Consider the following 24616-nt stretch of genomic DNA (forward strand, 5'->3'; position numbering starts at 1 on the left):
GATTTACTCATTTTTCCTTAAATATTGTCTTTCAAAAAAAAAAAAAAGGAAAGAAAATGGTAGTGAGGAAGACAGGAAACAATGGTTTCCTAATTTCCCTCCCTCAGAGATGAGAAATTTGCTGTACTTTCTTTCATAAGCGATAGTTCTACGGGAAGGAAGTTACCTCAGAAGTGATTGTAAAGGAGGCAATTGTAACCTCTTAAAAATGTGTAATTGCTCCTGTTCTTCTGATTGCAGGCTACTGCAGATACCCCATATCAAACCGGCACATTGGACACCAGATTATTTCTAATTTCTCTTCTCAGCAACATTCAAAAGAATTCTTGTGTAGATAAATATTTGCAAATGTGTCTAGTTACTTCCTTACATTTCTAGAAGTAGACTCCCTAGATTAAAGTTTATCCAGTGTCAAAAGCTTTTGATACATACTGTCCAACTGCCTACCAGAAAATCTAAAGTAATCTAGATATGGCAAACCTGACCAACAAAGGATACTATGATTAAGCAGCAGAACATTTTAATGGGTGAAAGGTGGCAAGTCATTGTTCCAGAGCTTTATTAGTGAGGTTCGGCATTCATGTTTGCAGTTAGTTGCTTATCCAACTCTTAGCAAGGTGTTCATCTTTCCTTATTCATTTGCAAGACTCGTTAGATGAAAGATAAACTCTTGTGATAGGTTCTACTTACCAAGAACCCAGGCAGAAATTCCTTTTACTATGTTTTTTAAGGTTTATTTATTTATTTGACAGACAGAGATCACAAGTAGGCAGAGAGAGAGAGAGAGAGAGAGAGAGAGAGGAGGAAGCAGGCTCCCCGCAGAGCAGAGATTACCCCCCACCCCCACCCCATGCCGGGCTCAATCCCAGGACCCTGGGATCATAACCTTTAACCCACTAAGCCACCCACCTGGGATCATAACCTTTAACCCACTAAGCCACCCAGGTGCCCCTCCTTTTACTATATTTTATCTTTTAATCTCATTGTCCCTTGTTTACTCAATTTTCATCTCATAGAAACTATGAGCTATAAAATTAACAGAGTTCCCTGAACAATATGTAAAAACCAAGCTGTGGGTCATATTTGTTTCTCGTTACCATGCTGTATACATTTACTTGTGTTCCTGCTCACTCTTGTCCTATCCTTATTTCTCTTTCTTCTTTTACCGCACGTCAAACTCCTGCTCCTTTGTGGAATAAGGTGAGGTATAATTAAATATGTAAATATTTTATTATTTACTAACATTATTTACTGTGCAATAGGACCCGCCCATCCTACGTTTTTATGAAAACTTCTTCCACAAGAGGGACTTTGAAGGACCTGAAAATTTTAAAGGGTAGAAAGAAGTAAAAAGAACACAAGCGGGGTGCCTGGGTGGCTCAGTGGGTTAAGCCGCTGCCTTCGGCTCGGGTCATGATCTCAGGGTCCTGGGATCGAGTCCCGCATCGGGCTCTCTGCTCAGCAGGGAGCCTGCTTCCTCCTCTCTCTCTCTGCCTGCCTCTCTGCCTACTTGTGATCTCTCTCTGTCAAATGAATAAATAAAATCTTAAAAAAAAAAAAAAAGAACACAAGCTAACAGTGGTCTATACCTATTTTTTAAAAAAATAATTTAATTCCCAACCTCTTAATCAATGTTTTGATTTAAAAACACATCTAATTCTTTGATTATCATGTCCAAGATCAGCTTTAGAGTAACAGGGATAGGGTGGTGGGTGCCTGGCTGGCTCAGTGGGTTAGGCCGCTGCTTTCAGCTCAGGTCATGATCCCGGGGTCCTGGGAGCGAGCGAGTCCCACATTGGGCTCTCTGCTCAGTGGGGAGCCTGCTTCTCCCCCCGCTGCCCCACCAGCCCAACCAGCCTCTCTGCCAACTTGTGATCTCTGTCTGCCAAATAAATAAATAAAATCTTAAAATAAAATAAAAAACAGGGATAGGGCAGAAATTCAAAGGAGGTTACACTGGAAATGGGACTAGCCATTAATTGATTATTGAAGCTAGGGAATGCTATAGGGTTTCCAAATCGTTCTCTCATTTTGTGTGTGCTTAAAGGTTTCCATAGTGAAGGGTTCAATACTGGTAGTGGGGGGGAATCATTCATAATCTCATCAAAAGCATCTGTTAATACTTTGGCATATTTATTTACGCTTTTAAAAAAATGTAGGTTGAGAAATGTGAAATCTCGACATGAAAATAAAAATCTGTTACATTCTTGTCGTGCATCACAAGTCCCAAACTAAATTTGGCAACTGTGTCCCGCACTATTATCCAGACACATCCTTTGCCTTCTGAATGAAGCATCAGGGAAGAGTGTACCTCAAAAAGTGACCTTCAAATGCCCTGATTTCATTCAAACTTCAAGGATGAAATTATGCCCACAAATAAGCCAAATCTGAGGCATTTGTGCTTTCTCTCCAATAGGGAAAAAGGAACTGCGGCGGCCAGTATTGTCGGGATCAGTTCCGGTGCGGAGTTTGAAATCCGAGCTACCCAAGTCCAGGCTAGCAAGGCCAGTGCCCGGTATCCACCCTGGTGTGGCCGGTCTCGCTCCCTGTTCCCGAGACCTGGCACAGGGGACTTCCTGGGATGGGGACTTCCTGCTTGGGTCTTGTGCTTTAGTCACATGATCAAGGTCAACTTCTACCGCAGGCGTGAGCTCAGGAGTACCCGCCCCTCACCCTCGGAGTGAGGCCGTGGCACTGCGGCCTCCTCAGACCGGGGCCATCTGTGCCACATGTTGCACTTGCCCACAAATGAGCTTCTGTTGACACTGCATTTTCATTATTTTTCCCCCCTTAACTGACTTCATGAACTTTTCCAGGAACGGAAGCCATGTTCTCGTCTCCTCCTGGGTAGTCAAGTTCCGCTGGGGTCCCCAACACTGCGTAATTGTGTCATTTGAGTCAAGGAATGACTCAAATGTTCGTGCACCCAACATTAGTGCACGAAGAGAGAAACTTCGAAGTTTTTTGATTTTGCTGGGAGGTGTGTGACCTCCGTCTACCCTCTGACTGGGACTGCAGACGATGGGAGGCACGGACAAACGGCTCATTCGCTGTCAGGACAGCGATTAGCTTTCCATCTCCTACACAGCACCGGTGTTGGGCACTTACCCCAAGTGTTTCTCATCTTCTGCACTGCACGTCCTGGGGGCAGGACCCATGTTGTTTCCTCTTGTTCTCCGCCCTGGCCTCTTCCAGGGCGAGGTGCTCTTCTCAGCCTGCCAGGCCAGTATCCGACACAACAGGGGCAGCTGCAGACAGACAGCAGTAAATATCCTGGGGCAGCAAGGCCTAACCAGTGAGTGGTTGAAGTCCTGCTGCCTAATCAACAACGTCTGGCCTTCTGAGGAAAGGGCAGGAGCCAAAAGGATGGTACTGGGCCCCACGTTTGCCTTGAGGGCCCAAATCCTGATTCAATGAATTCAGATGTTGCCTACCTTTTGGCAGATGCGTAAATTTAGAATCATTTACAAGTTCATGCAACGTTATCCAAAATGGCAGGGTTTTTTGTTTTTTTTTTTAAGATTTTATTTATTTATTTGACAGACAGATCACAAGTAGGCAGAGAGGCAGGCAGAGAGAGAGGAAGGGAAGCAGGCTCCCCGCTGAGCAGAGAGCCCGATGTGGGGCTCATCCCAGGATCCTGGGATCATGACCTGAGCAGAAGGCAGCGGCTTAACCCACTGAACCACCCAGGCGCCCCAGGGTTTTTTTTTAATTAAAAATTTAAATAATGTTTGAATACCTAGGGACCCACAAGAACCAGAAGCTAACCAGTAACATACCCACCTCTCCCTCACACCTTTGCCATCATCCCACACTCCACTGGTAACCACAATCCTTTGCTCATACTATAAAACGGGTATCGTGGAGCGCCTGGGTGGCTCAGTGGGTTAAGCCTCTGCCTTCCCTCGGGTCATGATTTTGGGGTTGTGGGATTGAGCCCCACATCGGCCTCTCTCCTCAGTGGGGAGCCTGCTTCCCTGTCTCTTTGCCTGCCTCTCTGCCTACTTGTGATCTCTTTGTCAAATTTTTTTTAAAAAGGTATCATGAGGTATGTGGTCTCTTGACAGCCCCTGACACCTCCCCCAGCATGGCTGGGAACAGTCGCTCCTGAAAGCACATCCGTATCTTGCCGGGAGTCGTGTTGTTGAACCCGACACTCATCGCTGCTTTAGCTGCTGCGGCTGTTAGAAAAAATGCTGCTCCCAGAGCCCTGGGTGTCCTGGGGAGCCCTGTAAGCCCAGACAGCTCCAACACTGGCCCCAAGGACTGGGTGTCTGCGCCAAGGACATTTGCCCTGACGCCTGCAAGGCATCCTCTTTGCAAGCTCTTACTCCTTCTCCCTGCCCCGTGCACTAAGCTAGCAGAGACTGGAATGCAGTGTGGACTGGGACTCTCACCCAACGGCAGACCCTTACATGGAGTAGACAGCTCCTGGGAAGGGCAGATGGCCTGGTCAGTGGACCAGCACGGGAGGCTTCCAGGCCACGCTCTGCCTTCCCGTGCACGAGCGCATCATCTGCACATCCTGAGGGGTGGGGCAAGGTGTATGTGGTCAAATGTTCCATCTTGTTTGGTTCCTGGCTTGGCTGCTTCTGTGCTGTGCACCTTGGATGAGCAAGGTGCTCCCCTGTGCTTCCGTTTGTGCATCTGTAAATTAAGGGCAACCCTAGAAACTACTGTGTGCCTTGATCCGTGTCTGTTAGAGTATTTTACCTGGCGTATGTATGTAAACAGCCCTTTCCACAGGCCCTGAGTGTATTAGCCCCTTTAACAGGATGAGATGAATAAATTAGGACCTCATTCATGATCTTCAAATACAGAACCTCAGAGCTCTGACAGGACTAAGTATAGACCACACAAATGTTGTCTTCTGAGGCCGTGTCCAGATACAGAAAAGATCCAAGCCCCTGGAACGAAGCTGTTCTCAGCCTGGTGCTGCCTCCTCAGCACAGGGTGGGTGACCTTTGCATCCCCAAGGGCGGAGGCTGGTGGCTCTCAGCCCTCTGATCTATGCCAAGCGTTGCTGCGTTAACCCACTGCCAGCTATAAAAAGGACTGGAGAGAACCCTTTCCTACTGAGATTACAAGATCAGCCAGTACAGAGCTGCAGGCTTCTCCACGCCCTGAGACCGTGACATGGTACCACCAAGCAGTTTTATCGTCCAGTGTGACATAAAAGATTGGTCAGAGCAGGATTCTGGACCCACGAGGGAAATCAACAATCAACACCCTTAACCAAGGCCTTCACTCCCACCCCGACCTCCACCAACCCAGTCCTACCGAGAGTCAAAAAACAACAATGTAAACAACATCCATACTCACTTTATTTTCAGACAGAGGGCATGTATCCAAAGGGAAGCAGGACTAAGAACCACTGTGGGGGCCTGAAGTTGTCTGCCTTAGCCTTCTGGCCCCAGAACGCCTCGTGACCCGATGGCCGTGGGGATGGAACTGCCCCTTGATGGTACACATCTCAGAAAGGTCAATCCCCCCTTCCCCAATGGGGGCAGAGTCAATGGGCCCCCAGAATACTGCCTCAGAATCATTCCAGGGACGGCGTACGACTGACCGTCAGTCCACAAACGTGAGCGAGAGGGGATCCAGGGACCACGGATGGTGTTGGCAGAAAATTATCCTGGGTGAGGGGCGCCCAACACCAGGATGCACCTTCCGTTAGCATGAAGGGAGCAGACAGAGCCCTCGGAAAAGATGCAGAGGCAAAGAGCACATTGATTAGAACATTACCCCGGGACAGAGGTGGGGCCACTTCCCACCGTTACCGTCAAATAACTGTAAAGAATCAAAACACAGAGAAGCCTTTTTACTGGAGTTAATCAAACTACGGCAGAGTGGGAGTCAGGGCGGAGGTCCTATTCCCAAAGGAAATACTGGGACAGGGGGAGCCATGCTCACAGGGCCAGGTAGGTCCACTCTAAGTCCTCAGAAAGGAGCCCTGGCCCGGAAAACAGCAAACATCCACGATCACTATGTGGGGCTGAACCGGGGGGAGCCAGGTGAGCCGCGGCGAGGAATCTGCTCTGGCTCTCCAAGATCAGCCCTGCTCTTTACCCCTCCAGTGACGCACAGAACCAAAGCGTGGAAACACCGGAGGTGGACGTCGGGTGTTTATGTCTGGGCAATCTTCTGACAGTTTGCATGGGAAGGGAGAGGGCAGTGGACGCCCGTCTCCCACGGCAGGGTCACGGGAGCGGCAAGGACATCCAGCTGTGACACGCGGGAAGAGGCAAGGCAGCCAGACGCCTTGGGCCTGGGGCAGGGTCACGGCCAACAGCCCTCCCGGCCCCAGCTCGCCGCCTGCCTCACGGGGAGGTCTCCATGGAATGAGCATGATTGCCAACGTGGCCAGAAAAGCCATCGATGCCGCTCATGGGGCAGATGATGAGGGGGGCCGCGCTCTTCCCCCCTGAGTAACTCAGGCTGAAGTAGGGCCGGACAGGCCCACAGAAGGTGGCGTGAGAGAAAGTGAAGGTGTGACACCTCTCGGTCACGTTGTAGAAGGAGACCTCGCCAGCATCATAGTCCAGGAAAATGCCCACCCGCTGGAGGGGGGTCCGCAGGGGGAGGGCAGTCATCGGGGAGGTGAGAGCCCAGTACTCCTTCCCATACCACAAGGACACTGCCCAGAATCCGTTCTGGGGGGCCGAGGTGACTCCGCCTTTCCTGCACACGGAGTCTTCGCAGACACCTATGGTCCACTTGGCTTTATCTCCCACCTCCACCTCCCAGTAATGTCTCCCAGCGATGAAGCACGGAGAGCCCAGGACACAGGGGAACAGATTGAACCGCTCAGGGTTGTCAGGCAGGTCCTGCTGGAGGTAACTGTACCGCACTTGCCGCAGGTTATCGGAGAGGATCAGGCTGGGGTAGGCCGTGTCTGGGTCCAGGGTCACGTCCACTGCGGAGACACAGCGGGGGACGGGGCGGTCAGCCAAGGGCTGGGCGCACAGCGGAGGACACCCAGCTCGTGTCCCACCTCCTCCCGAGAAGAGAGCACGCCCACCCCACGAGAGGCTGCGTTCTCTCATGAAGGTCATCCTGGAGTTTACGCTCCAGAAACTGTCTGCATTGGCCGACTGCCTTTCTAAGCCAACAAACGTGGAAAGTACTGATTTTCACCTCTGCTCCCTTTTTTAAAAACACCTTAAGCCCCATTATCCATTATAAACTGAATTCCCTACTTAAATTTTAGCGTTCTGGGTATGTGAACAGGGGACTGCAAACCTGTATCACTCGGGCGCAGCCGGCCGGGCGTCCGACTCTTAGTTGCGGCTCAGGTCCTGATCTTAGGGTCCTGGGACCGGCCTGGGACAGGCTCTGTGCTCAGTGGGGGGTCTGCCCGGGCTTCTATCCCTCCCTCTCTCTCTGTCCCTCCCTACCACTTGTTACACACACACACTAAGATAAATAATCTTTAAAAACAAACAAAAACCCGCAATCACTATGTTACACCCCCCATTCCACGAGCTCTGACTCACACCTGCCAACTCCATCATCCTTTTCTAAGGTCCACGCAACCCCGCATCTCCCTCCAAGGGCCGCTGCTCACCAGCCTTCACCCTCGCCCTCTCCCGAACCTAAACCCATCCTTCCCGTCCTGGTTTTCCAGTCTTGCTCAGGCTAAACACTCCCAACACGGTGTCCCCGGACCATGGCTCAGGCGGGCTGAAGGACTCCCACGGAATGTTCGTGATGAGCAACCATGGAGGGACCAGGAGCGCCAGGTCCCAGATTCGTGTTCACCCATCCACCCGTGCATAGCAGTCACCGCTCTGTCCCCCAGGCCATGGGTGTGCTCTCTAATCAGACAGTGAACTCCAGGCTCTTTCACACCCCCACAAAAGCCTACATGATGTTCGATACTGTGGGACATGCGCACGGTCTCCAGCTAACACTTGCTGAAAGAACGAAATATGGACCACACGGGAGGGCATCATGGAAAGGACACCCGTTGCAGGCCTCTCTCCACGAGGGTGCTGCGTCACGACAGGAAGTACACACCCAAGATGCGAACACCCCCAGGACCACAGAACTACCCAGTCCCCGACCCTCCGGTGACGGTGACAGTCAAGGAGAGCTTCCACTCCTGCCCCGGCACAGGGAAGGCATGACCCGAGATCCCCACACTATCCCGCACTCAGGAGAAGAGCCGAACCCCCTAACTCTTTCTGGAAGGATGACTGCTTTCTGCAGAGCACATGCTGCCCTGAGGGCAGGCGAGCAGGCAGAGCCCCTGTTTGAGGACTGCACTTTCTACTCAAGCACCTGACCTTGATTTCCTCCTACTCCAAAGGCCACCAGCTTCAGCTCTGAGACATTTTAGGAGGCAAAGATACTGTAAACACATAGGAACAATCAATGGTTTTTTTCATGGTTGCTGTTTATCTCTTTGATACACGTCATCTAGAGAACCCCAATTCAGGCAATTTCCAAGATCATTCACAACCACGGTTAGGTGTTTAGGAGTTTCACTCCTGTTTCCATCACCTCCTTGTCTCCATCACCTACCTGAGTATAACTGAGCTTCCCTCAATTCTGAAAGAACAAGAGAGAAGAAGTTACAGACCTGTGAGTATTTCCAAGAACTACCGAACCGAACCACCAGAGCCTGCGTGAAGCCATGGTCTCAGGAGACAGCCTGGACTGCTGTCGTGGCCATGGGCTGTCATCGGCCTTGGGCTGCCGTCTCTACCAACGTCTGACTCCATCGTTCAACCAAGAGCCCTAAAGGAATAGGGACTGGGAACTTTGGGTGGAAGGTAACCATGTGCCTGAGACGGGGAGCAAACGGGGTCAAACTCAGCCAAGATCAAGGACTCCTCCCTCCAGCGGGCAGCTGGCCCTGCAGCGGGAAACACGGTTCCATGTCCCCAGTCATGCGCAACTCTCGGCTCTCCGAAGCCACCTGTTCCATGGCTGGGGGGCTCCATGTGTGGTTGTCCACCACCATGGGGGGGTGAACACCACTCCCCTGACCGGCACTTAACAGCGGACAAAGCATGTTCACAAGCAAGCTCTCATGAGCCTTTTAAGTGGCAGGAGAGAAGGAGAAATCAGTGTGAACCAGTCAAGGAAAGTCCTGCCTTCTGGTGTCACCCACTGTGTCTAGGGCGGCCTGTCCCTATTTGTGTGATTGTGGAAGACACCAGAGTGTCTCCTACATATGTATTTGGAATGATAAAACGCAAACAAAGTCTTAGGATACATTGCACAGGAAATCACCTGAGATTAGGGGGATTTGTGATTTGTAACAAAGAAAAAAAGGGTTTCCTTATTTCAGATCCCAATACACCGTCCAGGAATTTTAGCATTTAGGATACAGCCAACTCTTTATTGAATGTGGCTCACGAAGAGAAAATTTTACATTTAGAAGGCCTTCCCTTGAATACCTAAGCCATTGTATGTAGTAAGCGCGGCTTGACCCCCTCCATCCTGGCCGGCACCAATGCCCATGAGCGGGAGGAGCCCGGCAAATTACAACTTTAAACGCTGCCTCAAATGAAATGCAGCCAGGATAGTTTCTGTTCATTCTTCTTCCCAATTAAAGAAAGAATTAAGCAAATTCTGGATTAATTTTCAGATTGCCCGTTTTTCAGCCCCATTAACAGAGACTGAGAACTGAGTATGCACGAGGCCATTAACTGAAACACAGAAGAGGAAGACTCAGAAGATCAGAGAGGCTGCTGGGGGGTGTCCCCCCTGCCTGACCCCCGGCTTTTAAAGCACATGTCTATCTTCCCAGGAAACTTCAACATCAAAAGCCCAGTAAATACATAAGTTTACCTTGGATTTTCTCCATATCTGACTGCATTTTTTCTAAAGGGAGAAAAGAAGACAGTCAGTTTTCATCCCACACCTGACTGAGGCAAGACAGACATCCAGAGCACGAATGCATTCCCCCGACGGACGCCTCTTCTCCTATTACCTGTGAACTGCTTCAGGCTCTCGGTCAGGAATAGACATTTCTGCGCAAAAATGTGGATTTTCTCTTGCAGATCTGGAGGTGTGATCCAGGGCTCAGGGATCCTGATTCTTTCCGCTCTAAAATTTAAAAAAAAAAAAAAAAAAAGTAAATCCCTCCCCCAACCCGACACCTTGTAGAGCCCAAAGCCCAGGTTAAGCCAACCGGCAGTCTCTCAAGCGCAGCCACGCCAGCTCCCCCCACCTCCTCCTAGACTGTACCGCTCTACACGGGAGCAGGAGAAACAGCTTACTCATGGTCACTACCTCCACAGCCCCTAGCTCATGGATTTTCAAATGGCTCATCCTCAAAAAGGGTTACAGAACTAAACTGAATACAAGGCTGACCTTGCCAGAAAGCCCTGGATTCCTAGACAAGATCCTAGAGATCCAGAGTGGGCAACATCCCAGAGCCCTCTGGTTCCCAAAACGGAGAGAACCCTCCAGACAGGCACCCGCCCTGCTCAGGTCCATGGCGAAAATGGACTGCCGGATGCCTGCCCCGTATCCCGTCTCCCATCACCCAAGTTCTACAGGGTTCATGGCTGCCCAGTCTAGATGTGACCCTGTGACTGAGTTCTGCCCAGTAAGAGGTAAGGAGTGTCCTGTGGCAGCTTGAGAAGCCTGCCGAGAAAAGGACTGTGCTGGGACTTCTCTCCCCTGTGCCGGGGGGCATCCCAGCAACCATCACACTGTCATCTCGGGCTGTCCCATCGAGGCAGGAGAGTGAAGGGAAGGAGACCAGCAGCCCAGCCCAGGGGTCCCTACCTGCACACTTCCTACATGGCGACATCGTCTTAAATTATGTTTAAGCCTTAAGCCAATGACATTTTGGGATTCCTGTCTCATACAGCCACAGCCAAACACTAACGTCATGGAGTGCGAGGCTCTGGACCTCTGTATCCCGGTGCTGGACCAGAACCAGACTGGCCTCAGACAGCAAAACTGACAAGTCAGGGCAGTAATCGCTGGGGCATCTGGCTGGGGCTGGACACGCACTAACTCCTCTCCCTCAAGACCCTCAACTCTACCCACACAGTCTACCCCCTGCACTTGCAGCTGACCTACTCCACCTCCATGGCCCTGCCCGGCCCCTCAAACGCTCTCACGCAGCCCCGCAGCCCGCCTCTGGAGGGTCTTCCCTGTCCAGTATCTGAGCCAGCTTCAAAGCCAGTCTCTGCCCTGTGGGCACTCCTGCAGAGGGAGCACGCTCCCCACGCCGGCCCCGCTGGCCCGCGCGGCCGCCCCAGCATCCGGCCCACTCGGAGCTCTTCTCACTCCACAGCTGCCGCTGCCGCGCAACAATGAGAACAAGGGCCAGGACCCAGGAAACTCACACGATCGGTAACTCTGAGCCAGTCACACTCTTCTAAGACCGTATTTTCCTCACAGAGGGACTGGGGTGGGGGGTGGGGGTCACTGGGGGAGGACTCTGAAACCTGGAGGCAGCGAGGACCACAAGAAACCCTGCACTGTGCCCACGTGTGTAGGAGCCTCCACTCTCGCCAGGGCTACGTCCTCACGAACCATGGCAGCCCCAGCCGCCCACACCCCCTCCCGGCTTGTCCGGACGTCCTGAGCTTTATGGAGAACTGGTCCATCCAGCTCTGTGTACTCGAGTGACTTGTGCAGAGACGGGCAGGGAACATGTTGCTCTGGTGAGCTGTCCTTCTCCGGCTCTGGGCTCCTTCCAGGGTTCACGGGCACAAGGCAAAAACAGCCTCTTCACTTGCTTTAACACTGGGGAGGGGGAATACGGTACCTGCTCAGTGTGTCCCCGATGTCCTACAAGAGAAAGGAAAAGGAGGATCAAGAGAAGTCGTAACTTCAGTTCTCTTTCAGCTGTTTGCTGAAAACCCAGCTAACCTGACCCTCCTGCGAGAAGCCAGGGGGACAAGGAACAGGAGCAGGACTCAGAGTCTAGGAGCAAGAAATCTGGGAGGTGCCATTCACTACCCCGGCATTTCTGTGTCCTGCTCCTGCCCCACCAGCCAAGGATCTCACGGTTTCAAACTTCCTAACGAGCGCTCCACCTGTGAACCACAACAGCCTACCTGTCCAGCTTTCTTTGACTTTTTATTGTGAAATAATTTCAAATCTGCAGAAAAGCTGCTAGCACAGAGCTCCTTCCCAGATTATTATACCCATGTTTATATTCAGAACCATTTGAGAGATCACTCTTTACATTCTATAATGTGTCCCTGCCCCCTTAGCCTTCTGTATTTCCTAAGGGCAAGTACATTTTCTTATGCAACTACAGTAGCTATAAGCAACAGTGATCTAAAGATCACTGAATCAAGGGCCTAAATGACCTTTATCTAACCCACAGTCCAGAGCCCAGTCGGACCAGTCTTAACGAAGCGCCTCGCAGCTGCCCCCTCCATGGCCCTTCTGCACACACAGCATCACGACACATATCTCGAACAGTCCTTTCGCACCAATCTCTTTCGTGGCAGTGCCATAGGTTTCACGCACGCTGTGTCGTCGTCTACAGGCGGCCATCCCTCCACGGCCTGTCAGTTCTTCCCCATGTGACTAAGGCCAGGCTGTATCATCTTTGGCTAGTGCATGGTATGTCCTTCTAAAGGTACATGATATTAGCTTGCCCCTGACTGGCTCTATTTTGATGGCCGTATAGCTACTATCTTTCCTTTTGTAACAAAGAACCAATCGAAAAGTGATACTTTCAAATTATGTTACCAGATTTAGCATCCATTGATAATCACTGCCTGAATTACCTTTTACTATGATGGTTATTAAAGGGTCATTGGCTAGCTTCAAAATTCCTTCTTTATTAATCGACATTTTACTAGGAGTGATTTCCCCATTTATTATTATATGGACTCATATATTCTTATTTAATTTAACAGGTTATAATCCATCACTGTTTGTTTTTATTTTGGTGCTCAAGAAGTCTGAAACTGGGTCAGAGTCTCCGTCACTTTCTTCCTATCTCTTCCCACCCCGTTTCCCCCATTCCCATCTGGTTTATCCTTCCCGTTCCCTCTGCAAAAATAAGCAGATACGTGATGTTCCAATTATCTTTTTTCTTACACAAAAAGTAGCACACTCCATATTTTCTGTACTATGATTTTCACTTAACAGCACATTTCTGGAAACCACTATCAGTTCAGAGGTTATCCTCCCTACTCTTCTACACAGTTGCATAGTATTCCACTGTATACACACACAGTTGGTTCAACCACCTTTTCTTGGTTTGGAAGGTGGTTCCAAACCATATTTTGCAGTTACAATGTTACACTGAGTACCTTGTATGTGTATATTTCTGTACCTACTTTCATACCTAAGTATTTCTTCAAGGTAAATTCCTGAAAGGACTCTTGGTCAAATTCTAACTGCATGTATACTTTTGTTAAATGCTGCCAAAACAGTTGGTCTTCCCACCACTATGTGAGACTTCTCTCCCACATCCTTGCTAACGGCGTACCGAATTAAGAAAATTTTGCTATTCTAGGGGCGCCTGGGTGGCTCAGTGGGCTAAAGCCTCTGCCTTCGGCTCGGGTCATGACCCCAGTGTCCTGGGATCAAGCCCCGCGTCAGGCTCTCTGCTCAGCGGGGACCCTGCTTCCCTCTCTCTCTCTGCCTGCTTCCCTGTCTACTTGTGATCCCTGTCTGTCAAATAAATAAATAAAATCTTAAAAAAAAAAAGAAAAGAAAATTTTGCTATTCTAATGGGGAAGAAAGGGTATTATAGTATGGTTTTTAATTAGCATCTTATTAAAAGTACAATAGAACACTTTTTCACAAATGCATGGTCCAATTTCATATTTTTTTGCAAAGTGCCTATTCATATCTTTTGCTCATTTTTCTTTTTCTTTTTTTTTTTTTTTAAGATTATTTATTTATTTATTTGAGAGAAGACAGTGAGAGAGAGCATGAGCGAGGAGAAGGTCAGAGGGAGAAGCAGACTCCCCATGGAGCTGGGAGCCCGATATGGGACTCAATCCCGGGACTCCAGGATCATGACCTGAGCCGAAGGCAGTCGTCCAACCAACTGAGCCACCCAGGCGTCCCTTTTGCTCATTTTTCTACAGAACTTGACCCCCCCCATTTTTTAATGTTCTTTATATACTATTTTTGAATGTTCTTTATATATTATTTGTGATATTTGCTGCAATTTTCTTTCAAATTGGCACTGGTCTTTTGAAGACTTGTTATTTTAGAGAGAGTCTGTATGTGCACAGGAGCAGAGAGAGAGGGAGAAAGAATCTCAAACAGACTCCTGCTGAGCACGGAGGCTGACACGCGGCTCAGTCCTAGGGCACTGCAATCATGACCTTAGCCAAAATCAAGAGCTGGACACTCAACCAACTTAGCCACCCGGGCAGCCTGTGACACTGGTCTTCTGAACAGTTACAGTGTCTATGCGTTTTTCTGTGGTGCTATCATGCGCTGTCTTAGTTTGACCGGCATCACAGTACGTTTTCATGTCTAACAGCGCCAGCTCCCACCCCCAGTTCTTTGTTCTCAGTGTTTCCCAGCTATTTTTATGGGCTTACTTTTCTATCTGAAATGTACCATCCATTTGTCTAGCTCCAGATAAAGTGTTGTGTTGTGTTTTTGTTGGGATTGCATTAAGTTTATAAATTAACTTAAGATGAACTGATGGGATGATACTGACATGTCTTAGACAAGAACAAGAAATGTCTTTTTATTACTTCAAGTCTATCTTGTGTCCATCAGGAGTGTTTTATAATATTTTCCACACAGATTTTCACACACTGTAAGTTTATTCCCAGGTATTTTGCCTTTTTTTTTCTTTTAAAGATTTATTTACTTATTTGACAGAAAGACAGAGATCACAGGTAGGCAGAGTGGCAGGCAGAGGGAGAGGTAGAAGGAGGCTCCCCACTAAGCAAAGAGGCTGATGCGAGGCTCAATCCCAGGACCCCAGGATCATGACCTGAGCCAAAGGCAGGTGCTTAACCAACTGAGCCACCTAGGAGTTCTCTTCCGTTTTTCAATTGGAAATGGGGTATTCTTTCCTAAAATGTCTTCTAGTGGTTATCTGCACATAGAAAGCCTGCCGATTTCTGTCTGTTAATCTTACATCCTGCTGTCTTGCTGAATTCTTTAAATAATTTTAGCACTGATTCTTTACTTTATAATTATATAATATATATTCTCCAAATGATATAGTTTAATGTCTTTTATAACGCTGTTCTTTTTCATTTTTTTCTTTTTAAGATTTTTATTTATTATTTGACAGACAGAGATCACAAGTAGGCAGGGGCAGGCAGAGAGAGAGAAAGGAGGAAGCAGACTCCCTGCTGAGCAGAGAGCCTGATGCGGGGCTTGATCCCAGGCATGATCTGAGCCGAAGGCAGAGGCTTTAACCCACTGAGCCACCCCTTTTTCATCCTTTTTTAAAAAAGATTTTATTTTTGGGATGCCTGGGTGGCTCAGTTGGTTGAGCAGCTGCCTTCGGCTCAGGTCATGATCCCAGCGTCCTGGGATCGAGTCCCACATCGGGCTCCTTGCTCTGCAGGGAGCCTGCTTCTCCCTCTGACTCTGCCTGCCACTCTGTCTGCTTGCGCTCACTCTACCTCTCTCTCTGACAAATAAATAAATAAAAATAAAATCTTAAAAAAAAAAAAAAAGATTTTATTTTTAAGTAAACCCTACACTCAACTCGGGGATCAAACCCTACCATGAGCTCGAGAGTCACCTGCTCCACCCACGGAGCCAGCCAAGTGCCCAGGCTTTCCCCACGCTTATGCTTGCAACTGCTTCATCTACACGGGCTGAAACCTCTGTATGAGTGTAACAGAGGCAGACAGCGGCGGGCATCTTGCCTCTTCCTGACCTCGGTGGGAACACATCTGAGTGTCTCCTCGAGGAAGACTTCGCTTGCTCTTCCAGGGACATTCGCCTCAGCCCTGTCTCCCTCTCATTCCACGTCCCCGACCCCCTCTTTCTTCTACAGAACGATCTCTTCAAAAATGTCCTCACAAATATCCTCCGCCTTAAAAAGAAACACTGAAGACCTCCAGGGCCCGACCCTGCAGTGCACAAACGCACGCCCGACGCGGCCCCAGCACAGGCGAGGCCGCAGCCGCCAATGCACAGGCCAAGCCCGGGTCCGTTGGCGGCTCCCGGGCACCCGGCGGCGGGAACAAACCAGCAGCCCGGAGCTCCTGGACGCAGCCGGGAAGCGCGCAGGGCTCGTCCTGCAGCAGAGCCGCAGCGGCCCGAGAGAGGGACTGACACGCTCCAGGCGGATGAACCGTGACAAAAGGACTCGCTGTGAAAGAAATGGAAGGCGAGAGGCCACCTACCGCAGGCAAGGCCGGGAGACAGGCCGGACGAGCGACTGTTCAGCGACACACAGTGCCTTCTGCAGCGACGCCTGCGTTCCAGAGCGACACAACTGTGGTGACCGAACCCTCACTTCCTGACCTGCTGGACGCGACCGAGTCGCACACCCTGAAACGGCTGAAATGACGAACTACTGCTGCACGGATTTTATAACCGGAACAGAGCAAACCCAGGCCCTCGGCTCCATCCTACGAAGCCCTGAGGTGGGCGCACCTGCATGTCCCGCGTCTGCACCGTGGCAGTCCCGTGAGCAAGCGTCACCCAGCCAGGCTGACCGGCCTGGGACACCCGCACTTGGCCGCCCGAGGAACCCCCGTGTCTCACAAGCTACCTGCGAACCGCTCCAGTCTTCGGAGCGTCTGTTGTCCTCAGGCCTGCTTACCGGCCGCAGGGAACCTGCTTTCCCACGACGGGAGAACGGAAGCCGCCGAACCGGGACTGCCCGCACCCGCCTGCCCGGAGACGATCTCCCAAAACCACCTCCTAGACGCGCGCCTCAGTCCCCTCCAGGCCTGTTTTCTCCGCGCAGCCGGGAGGGGCAAGTTCATCAATCACCGCTTCCCTGACTCTCCGAACCAGGATCCTGACCCAGACTCTTCTGCAGACTCTTTTCCACCAAGTTCAGCTCGTTTCTTCAAGCATCCCTCTCTGGGAGCCCCACCGGCCCACCGTCCTCATGGCCCTTCTCCCTGACAGTCACCTCCTCCCGCACCGGCCCTCACCCTGCCGGTCCCCACTGCCCCCAAGGCAGCCCCTGCCCAAACTGCTTACCGCAGCAGCCCCTCTGCCAGCATCAGTGACACCCACGGCTTTAAACCACTCGGATGTCAGCCCTAAGGGCCCGAGACTCTGCCGTCCACTCCCTCTTTCCTGGTCATACTCTGCGTCTCTGGCCAAGTGTTCCCACTGCAAACTCCTCCTTTTCTCCCTGACCATTAAATACTAGGGTTCACGAAGGCTCAGGGCCAGGCTTCTTAGGAGTCTGAAGCAGGAGCCAGGCAACTTTTTCCTAAAGGCTGGACGGTACATATTTTGGGTTTCGTAAGCCACGCGCCATCCGACAGGTACAACTCTGCTGGGCTGCGGCAGTGGAAGGTAAGCGCGCACAGTACCGTCCGGGGACGCGTGTGGCTAATGCTGACGTAGGGACAACGGAGCCTGAGTTTTATATGATTTCACTTATTGTGAGATAAAATGCTTCTGATTCTTCCCAATCATTAAAAACTGTAAAAATCAGGGATGCCTGGCTGGCGTAGTCGGTTAAGCACCTGCCTTTGACTCAGGTCATCTCAGGGTTCCGGGATCGAGTCCCACATCAGGCTTCCGGGATCGAGTCCCACATCGGGCTTCTTGCTCAGCAGGGAGCCTGCTTCTTCCTCTGCTGCTGCTCCCGCTGCTTATGCTCTCCCTCTCTCTCTAAGAAATAAAATCTAAACAAATTAATCTGTAAAAACCAGGGGTGCCGGGGTGAGGGGGCTCAATCGGTTAAGCATCCAACTCTTGACTTCAGCTCAGGTTATGATCTCAGGGTAGTGGGATTGAGCCCCCGGTCGGGCTCTGCACTGAGTGTGGTGCCGGCTTCAGATGCTGTCTTCCCCTCTCCTGCTGCCCCTTCCCCACTAAAAACAACAACAGAAACACCGAGAAAACAAAGAAACAAAAACACACAGAAAAAATCCCCAAACTGTGAACACCATGCTTAGCCTGCAGGACATACAAAAGCGGAGGGTGGGGCAGTTTGCTGACCCTTGCCCTAGGCCTCCAGGCCCTTCTTATGACCTTTATCAACCAACACCAGCCATCCCCACGGCTCACTTCTCTCCTGTCTGACCTCCACAGCAGACCATAAACTCCAGGAGAGCTACCTCACCACTCAATCCTGCTGCCTGGAACAATGCCGGACCAGAACAGACAATTCACACGCACCGAAAGCACAGCAGCTCGTGTCCTGCGGTCCTGCTGAGGTCAGCGCAGCCGGATCGCCTGGGATCGCCCGGGATCGCCTGCACGACACCTAGCCGCACTGGACCACTCGGCCAGCCGCCCCTGCTCAAGGACTCGCTATTTCGTGGCCGGGCCGGTACACACACAGATGTTCACATCACAAAATACTGCACTGAGACGGTCTCTAAATGGCATGGGGGCCGAACCCCTCATTCCATGGGGTCACTGGGCCCAGAGAGGTCAAGAGCCTTGCATGTGATCAGACCAGGTGGCGCGGGACGGGCCTGAGCCTATGGTACTCCTTTTGCCCTTTCTGTGAGACAACGCCACCGCCCGATCCAAGCCGTGGGGACTGGAGCTTCCGCGAGGCATGTCTTCCCTCTGACAAGCCGAGAGCTGAGCCAGGGCCCGGTAAGTGCCGGAACAGACGGGTAGGAAGGGCCCCGAGCCGCCCAGCAAAGCAGGAAGGGAGATATTCGGGCCGCACTGGCGGCCGCCCCGAGCCTCACCTGCAGGAGCTCCCTGGTGGGCTGCTGCTGCTTCTCCTCCAGCTGCGCGATCAGGCCGCTCAGGTGGGAGATGTTGCAGGAGAACTGGGTGATGGCGCCGTTGATGCTGTTGTAGACGGCCAAATCCAGCTCCTCGAGCCGGGCCAGGAGGCGGTACTCATGCTCCTTCAAGGAGTGGTAGAGCTGCTCGAACTCCCAGACGATCTTCTCCCTCTCCATCTGGGTCAGGCTCTGTGCGGGCGACAGGGAAGGGCACTGACCGGAGGGAAGGCTCCCCCAGAGCCGCTGTGTTTGCTCCCCACTCCCCAGCCCAAGAGCTCATCCTCTCATCCCAGCACCCCGTTCCCTCGCTCCCGGTGTCAGGCTGTGCGGACTGGACACACAGCGGCTGAGAGGCGAGTCGCCCGGGGATAATAAAGCTATCAGTCCCACGACAGTCGTCCCAGATGGGAGGCCAGGGCGGCCCACGCTGCGAGAACTGGTACAGCCTCCACAGGAGCACGGGGCACTCTTGTCCCCTGCGGCTGGAGAGCAGACGGGGCTTCCTGACAGGGAAACGACACTGGAAGGACGGGCAGAGGAGCCAACGATTCTGTCCGGCAGAGCCGTGAGCGCAGAGGGGGAGCCACAGAAGGTAAGAGGGTAAAACACCTGCCAGGCCAGCTGGGGCAAGACTTGTGGCAACTGGGAGCCACGGAAGACGCCGGGGAAGGGATGGGGTCAGCCAGGTGCCGCGCGGCGGTGGACCGGGACACTCCATCCTCGGACGGGGACTGGGACCACGGCCCTGAGGCCCTTCCTGTGTAGCCCAGACCCCGTTTCTGGCTCCCAGCAGTGTTCTTCAACCACCCCTCTCAGCCATGGGTGCGGCTCCTTCTCCTGCAGATTTGTTTCCGAAGCCAAGGTGCCCTTCCTTCTCCCCCCGCACCCCCTGACAGGACTCTAGGGCTCTGTGCTCTAGTTGTCAGCAACTCTCTTTCTTTACTCCTGAGGAAGGAAGATTTTGGGGGGCACGGCCATACGTGGCCCACAGAGCCAAAAACACTGTCCAGCCCTTTCCGGAAGCTTGTTGACACTTGCTCTCAGCTCCCCTCCCCGAGAATCTTCCCGTTAACGGTCCCCTCTGTCCCTCTCACAGCCCTTCCTGAGCACTCACTGGGCAGCACACACCTTCCTTCCAAGTCGCTTTGGTAAGGTTACAGCTCCCTTCAGCTAGAGCCTTTCAAAGACACAAGTGATACAACGTAACCCTAGAAATGGAAAACTAAGGGGCACCTGGGTGGCTCAGAGGGTTAAAGCCTCTGCCTTCGGCTCAGGTCACGATCCCAGGGTCCTGGGATCCAGCCTCGCATCAGGCTCTCTGCTCTGCAGGAAGCCTGCTTCTTCCTCCCTCTCTCTGCCTGCCTCTCCGACTACTTGTGATCTCTGTCAAATAAATAAATAGTATCTTTAAAAAAAAAAAAAAAGAAAGAAATGGGGGGGGGGAGCCTGGGTAGCTCAGTGGGTTATGTCTCTGCCTTTGGCTCAGGTCATGATCTCAGGGTCCTAGGATCGAGCCCCACATTGGGCTCTCTGCTCAGCAGGAAGCCTGCTTCCCCCTGTGTCTCTCCTGCCTGCCTCTCTGCCTACTTGTGATCTCTCTCTCTCTATCAAATAAGTAAATAAATAAAAATCTTAAAAAATAAAAGAAAAAGAAATAGAAAACTAAAGCTGAAATTGACCGTAAGGAACAACTGATTCTCAGCTTCTAGAAGGGGCAGCTCCTGGGGGACTGGTTCGTTGGGGCGGCGGAGGGGGAACGAGGGGAAAACAATTCTGCCCAGCGTGGAACTCCCTTGGAAGGCAGGACATTTGGCATCTCTGCCCTCCCTCCCCAGTGACTCAGGTCCTCGAGTGACAACCAAAGGGACAGCCACACGCCACAGGAGGGCAGGAGAAGGCAGCACCAGCCTTGATGAAAAACCGCAGGTCGAGTCCAACGTCCTCACTCCACAGAGGAGGAAGCAGGCAGAGACGGTGTACCACGCTCCCCGTCTTTCCCGCAGGGAGGGTCAGAACCAGGAAGCATGTCTAAGTGTCCTCTCCGGGAAGGGCTTTTTCTGCCCTGACAGCCCTCCCACAGGGGATACAATGGCTGTGTGTTGGGGGATTCTACGCAGGCCCGTCAGGAGACTGTCTAACCGGCAGCCCTGTTTTCAAGCTCGGGGAGATGAGGTCTTGGGGGGGTGGGGGAGTGTGGGGGCAGAACAAATGGTGGAATCCGACATTCCCTGCCCAAAAGTCCTTTATGACACCCTGGCCAGGACTGACAAAACCTCACAAGTTTGTTAACAGTTTGCTCCTCTTGAGAATTTCTCATATTTTATTTACTGTTAAAAAAAACAGAACTGGGGGCATCTGGGTGGCTCAGTGGGTTAAAGCCTCTGCGCACAGGTCGTGGTCCTGGGGTCCTGGGATCGAGCCCCGCATCAGGCTCTCTGCTCAGCGGGGAGCCTGCCTGCCCCCCCCCCGGCCTCTCTACCTACTTGTGATCTCTGTCAAATAAATAAAATCTTAAAAAAAAAGAAAACTACTTGAGCACCTCTGTGGTGCATATAAGGATTTATTATAAAAGTCTCCATATTTTTTTTTAAAATTTTTGGTTGTCAGAACAAAAGCCCCTTATATCCCTATCACAAAAGGGCACATCCGTCGTCCCCTCCTCAGCCACCGTCAGCAGCCATCTGCAGAATGGCACCAAAGGAGGCTAACTGTGCCCAAGAACTTCCCCTATATCAGTGTCGTCAAGGATCAGCCCTGATCTACACAAGACTAGCGGGATAAACTTCCGATAGGTCAGATCCCCACAGGTTCCAACTCAGCTCCTCTATCTCTTCCCCCCGAAAGTGGGACTCCTCTGGTTCTCCGGGTGAGCCCCCCACTCCCACCTGGGGCCGTCTCACCCACAGCTGAAGTTCTGGGCGTCCTGACGGGGTAAGGGTAAGGGAAGTAACATCAGCCTTACAAAACACAGTGGCCCGCAGAAGCGGTGTCATCTGTGAATTCCACACCCCCTTACCAAGAGTTCAGCCCGTGCCTGCTCCCCCTGTGCCCGACGCCTCTTCTTTAAGTCCTTCACTCTTTTCAGGTGGTCCAGCTGGTTCTGGATTTGCTCCTGAGAAAAGCAAAACAGGTGCACAGTTCAAGATTAGACAGACCTTAGCATCAGCACGGCTCATGTGCTTATCACGTGCAACCAGTCCTCAGGCCACATCCCTGCTTAGCGCCTGTCCTTGGACTTCCTGCCATCGGCAGGGCACAGAGGTCTCCACACCTCTCTGTGGCAGTCTGTGTGTGTCTTAAACTGGTGGGTCACCTGCCCATCCCTGGACGGATACCGCACTGCTCAACGGAAAGGTGAGTGGGCTGTGAGGCTTAGAGCTGGGTTGTGGCTCTCCACAGACACATAGAGAGAAAATGAGTTAACTTCTCATTTTCCTCACATGTGGCATTGGCGAATACCACCTTCCCAACCTACTCCAGAGGTACTGCCAGTGTAAAACAATATATCCGAGAGTACCATGAATACTAAGTGATTAGTTATGCACAAACGTACACACATTTAAACATAACTGTATACCCTTCTGTCCTCCAGCGGGCGAATACACAGACAACAGAATGTTGCCTTACAACTGTTCTAGTCAACACTTTGTTTCCATGTCATTGTTTGGCCGTGCGCCTCCACCGGTCCAAGGGTTCACAAAGAGCTACCGACTCATTTGATTTCGTGTAATCTTCATGGTAATTGTGTAATCTGGTTAAAGGACTTCAGCGGGAAAGAGCTGCTCTTTTCCATGGGCTTCTAGAACAGGCCGGAGCGCAGGGAATGGCTGGGGAGATGCTCACAGACTAAGTGATGGGCACCTGCGGGCGGGGCACACAGCCAGTTGACGTCCGAGTGTGTTTTGTGTGAGATCACCCGTGATCCGATAGGAGCACGAGCGTGGCGGTGGGTGCCTGCTTTTACGCACATCCTTTACACCGTCGGGGAGCGGGCGTGTTCTCGGTGCGTAACGTGCCGGAGCGCGGGGAGACCCAGGGGCCCCGGGGGGGGAGGGGGGAATGGCGGGGGGTGGGGACACTTCTGGCTTCCTCACCAGCTACAGGTTCTCCCAAATCTGAGTGCGGAGGCTCTGGAGCGGACAGAGAGGAAATGACGGCTGTGAACCACACGTCCGGCTCAGCCATTTTCTAGGCGGAAAAGAGGAAGCCCCTTGGCTCTCTCCTCCCTTTGTCCGCTCGCGCTCCCGCCCCTCCCTCGCCGCGCCGCCCTCACCTTGAAGCCCTCCACCGCCTCCTCGAGCGGCAGCACGCTGTGGCCGCGGTGCTCGCGGGAGCGGTCACACACCACGCAGATGGGCATCTGGTCCTCCTCGCAGTACAGCTTCAGCGGCTCGCGGTGCTTCTCGCACACGCCCATCTCGCCCCCGGGCCCCGACGGCCGCTCGGTGCGCAGCTGCTTCACCAGCTGGGTCACGTTGGCCAGGTGCCGGTTGGGCCGCATGTGCCGCTGCGGGAAGGTCTCCCGGCACTGCGGACACGACACGTTGGTCTCCGCCGCGCCCCAGCAGCGGGTGAGGCACGCGCAACAGATGTTGTGGCCGCAGTCGAGCATCATGGGCTCGGCGAAGTACTGCAGGCACACGGGGCAGGTGGTCTCCTGCTGCAGGCACTCGGCCACGCTCCCGGAGGCCATGGCGCGGGCCCGCGGGGGCGCACGGGCATGGGCCCCGGCGCCCAGCTCTGCGCGGAGCCCAACTCTGCCGCGCGCCCTCCCGCTCGCGGCTTCCGGGCGGCGCGGGGAGGCGGGCGGGCGGAGGGCGGCGCCTCCCGGCCCGGATCCCGGGCGCGCGCGCGCGTGCGGGTCCCCGGCGTGGCTCGGGCCTCCCTGCGCCGCGGTGCCCCCGCCGCCCGGGCCTGGGGGGTCGCGCGGCCCCGCCGAGCCCCGCGGCTGCGCGAGGGGCCGCCGAGGGGCGCCGCCGGCCGGACTCGCGCAGCCGGCGCTCGGGGCGCGCAGGACAACGTGGCCGCGTCCGAGCGGATCCCGGCGCGAGCGGAAGGGGCGGCCCCGGGGCGGGGCTTGGCGCGGGCCCCTGGCGCGACGCGCTTTCGCGGCCTCGGGGGCGCACGGTTCCTCCCAGAGCGAATGGGGAGGCCCCGCCAGCGCCCGGGGCGCGGCGCGCGGGGGCGAGCTCCTCGGGGTCCGGTGACCGCGGCCGACGGTGTCCCGCGGGGACGCGGTAACCCCGCCTGCGCGCTGCGGGCCCCGCGCCGAGCTCCCGCGGCCTGGGCCTGGACCCCGAGGCTTTTGTTGGGTGTCCTGCCGGGCGCCCAGGCCTCGGCGCCGCGGAGCGCGGGCTTGATGTGGGTGCGGCTGGGGAGACGCTGACCTCCCCGGGAGGCCGGAGGAGGGGAGTAGCCAACTGAGTTGCATCATTCAACATCCCTACTTGCAGGCCCTCGCAATTTTGTTTCGAAAAATAAAGTTAATTATCTGATGGCAACATTTCTGCAAGACAGAATGAGTCAGACAAGCCCTGTTCGGGTTCTTCCCACTGTGCCGGAGCCAACTGGTGTCTCTTCTCCTGAGAAACCGGGATGAGCATTGTAGCCCAACAAGGAGGGAGACCTCATCACATCTTTGAGGTTTTTAACCAGCCGGTGTTCATCCATTAGCGTAGAAAATACACAGTGCGTGCGGTATTGAATAGGACCCAGCTCGCTCGTGCTCCTTCCCCAAGCGCAGGAGAGCCACAATCCCACTCCAGTACGATCCAGTGATCCAGTAGATTTACCCACAGTTC

The 24616-nt window shown here is 53.0% G+C and overlaps 1 protein-coding gene across 1 annotated transcript; it reads right to left on the minus strand.

The window, feature by feature from the left end:
• Window positions 1–5305: 5305 nt before the first annotated feature.
• On the minus strand, window positions 5306–23815 carry TRIM27 (tripartite motif containing 27). The gene is made up of 8 exons (XM_059176183.1): window positions 23089–23815; window positions 21832–21927; window positions 18774–19004; window positions 11744–11766; window positions 9947–10062; window positions 9805–9837; window positions 8530–8556; window positions 5306–6919 (listed from the first exon to the last, which is right to left on the minus strand). The coding sequence occupies exons 1-8, from the start codon at window positions 23506–23508 to the stop codon at window positions 6324–6326; spliced, it is 1542 nt and encodes a 513-aa protein (XP_059032166.1). The 5' UTR covers window positions 23509–23815; the 3' UTR covers window positions 5306–6323.
• Window positions 23816–24616: the final 801 nt, after the last annotated feature.

The sequence above is a fragment of the Mustela lutreola genome, chromosome 6 (genome assembly GCF_030435805.1).
Source record: "Mustela lutreola isolate mMusLut2 chromosome 6, mMusLut2.pri, whole genome shotgun sequence".
NCBI classification, from domain to species: Eukaryota; Metazoa; Chordata; class Mammalia; order Carnivora; family Mustelidae; genus Mustela; species Mustela lutreola.

What these genes read in the sequence shown, in the direction of transcription:
- TRIM27 (XM_059176183.1), bottom strand. Translation starts at nt 23,508, where the DNA reads ATGGCCTCCGGGAGCGTGGCCGAGTGCCTGCAGCAGGAGACCACCTGC. An exon ending in CCACCAGGGAGCTCCTGCAG is followed by an intron (nt 11,767 to 18,773) that starts GTGAGGCTCGGG and finishes TTTCTCTTGTAG; the next exon opens with GACATCGGGGACACACTGAG. An exon ending in GGAAGCTCAGTTATACTCAG is followed by an intron (nt 6,920 to 8,529) that starts GTAGGTGATGGA and finishes GTGTCTCCGCAG; the next exon opens with TGGACGTGACCCTGGACCCA.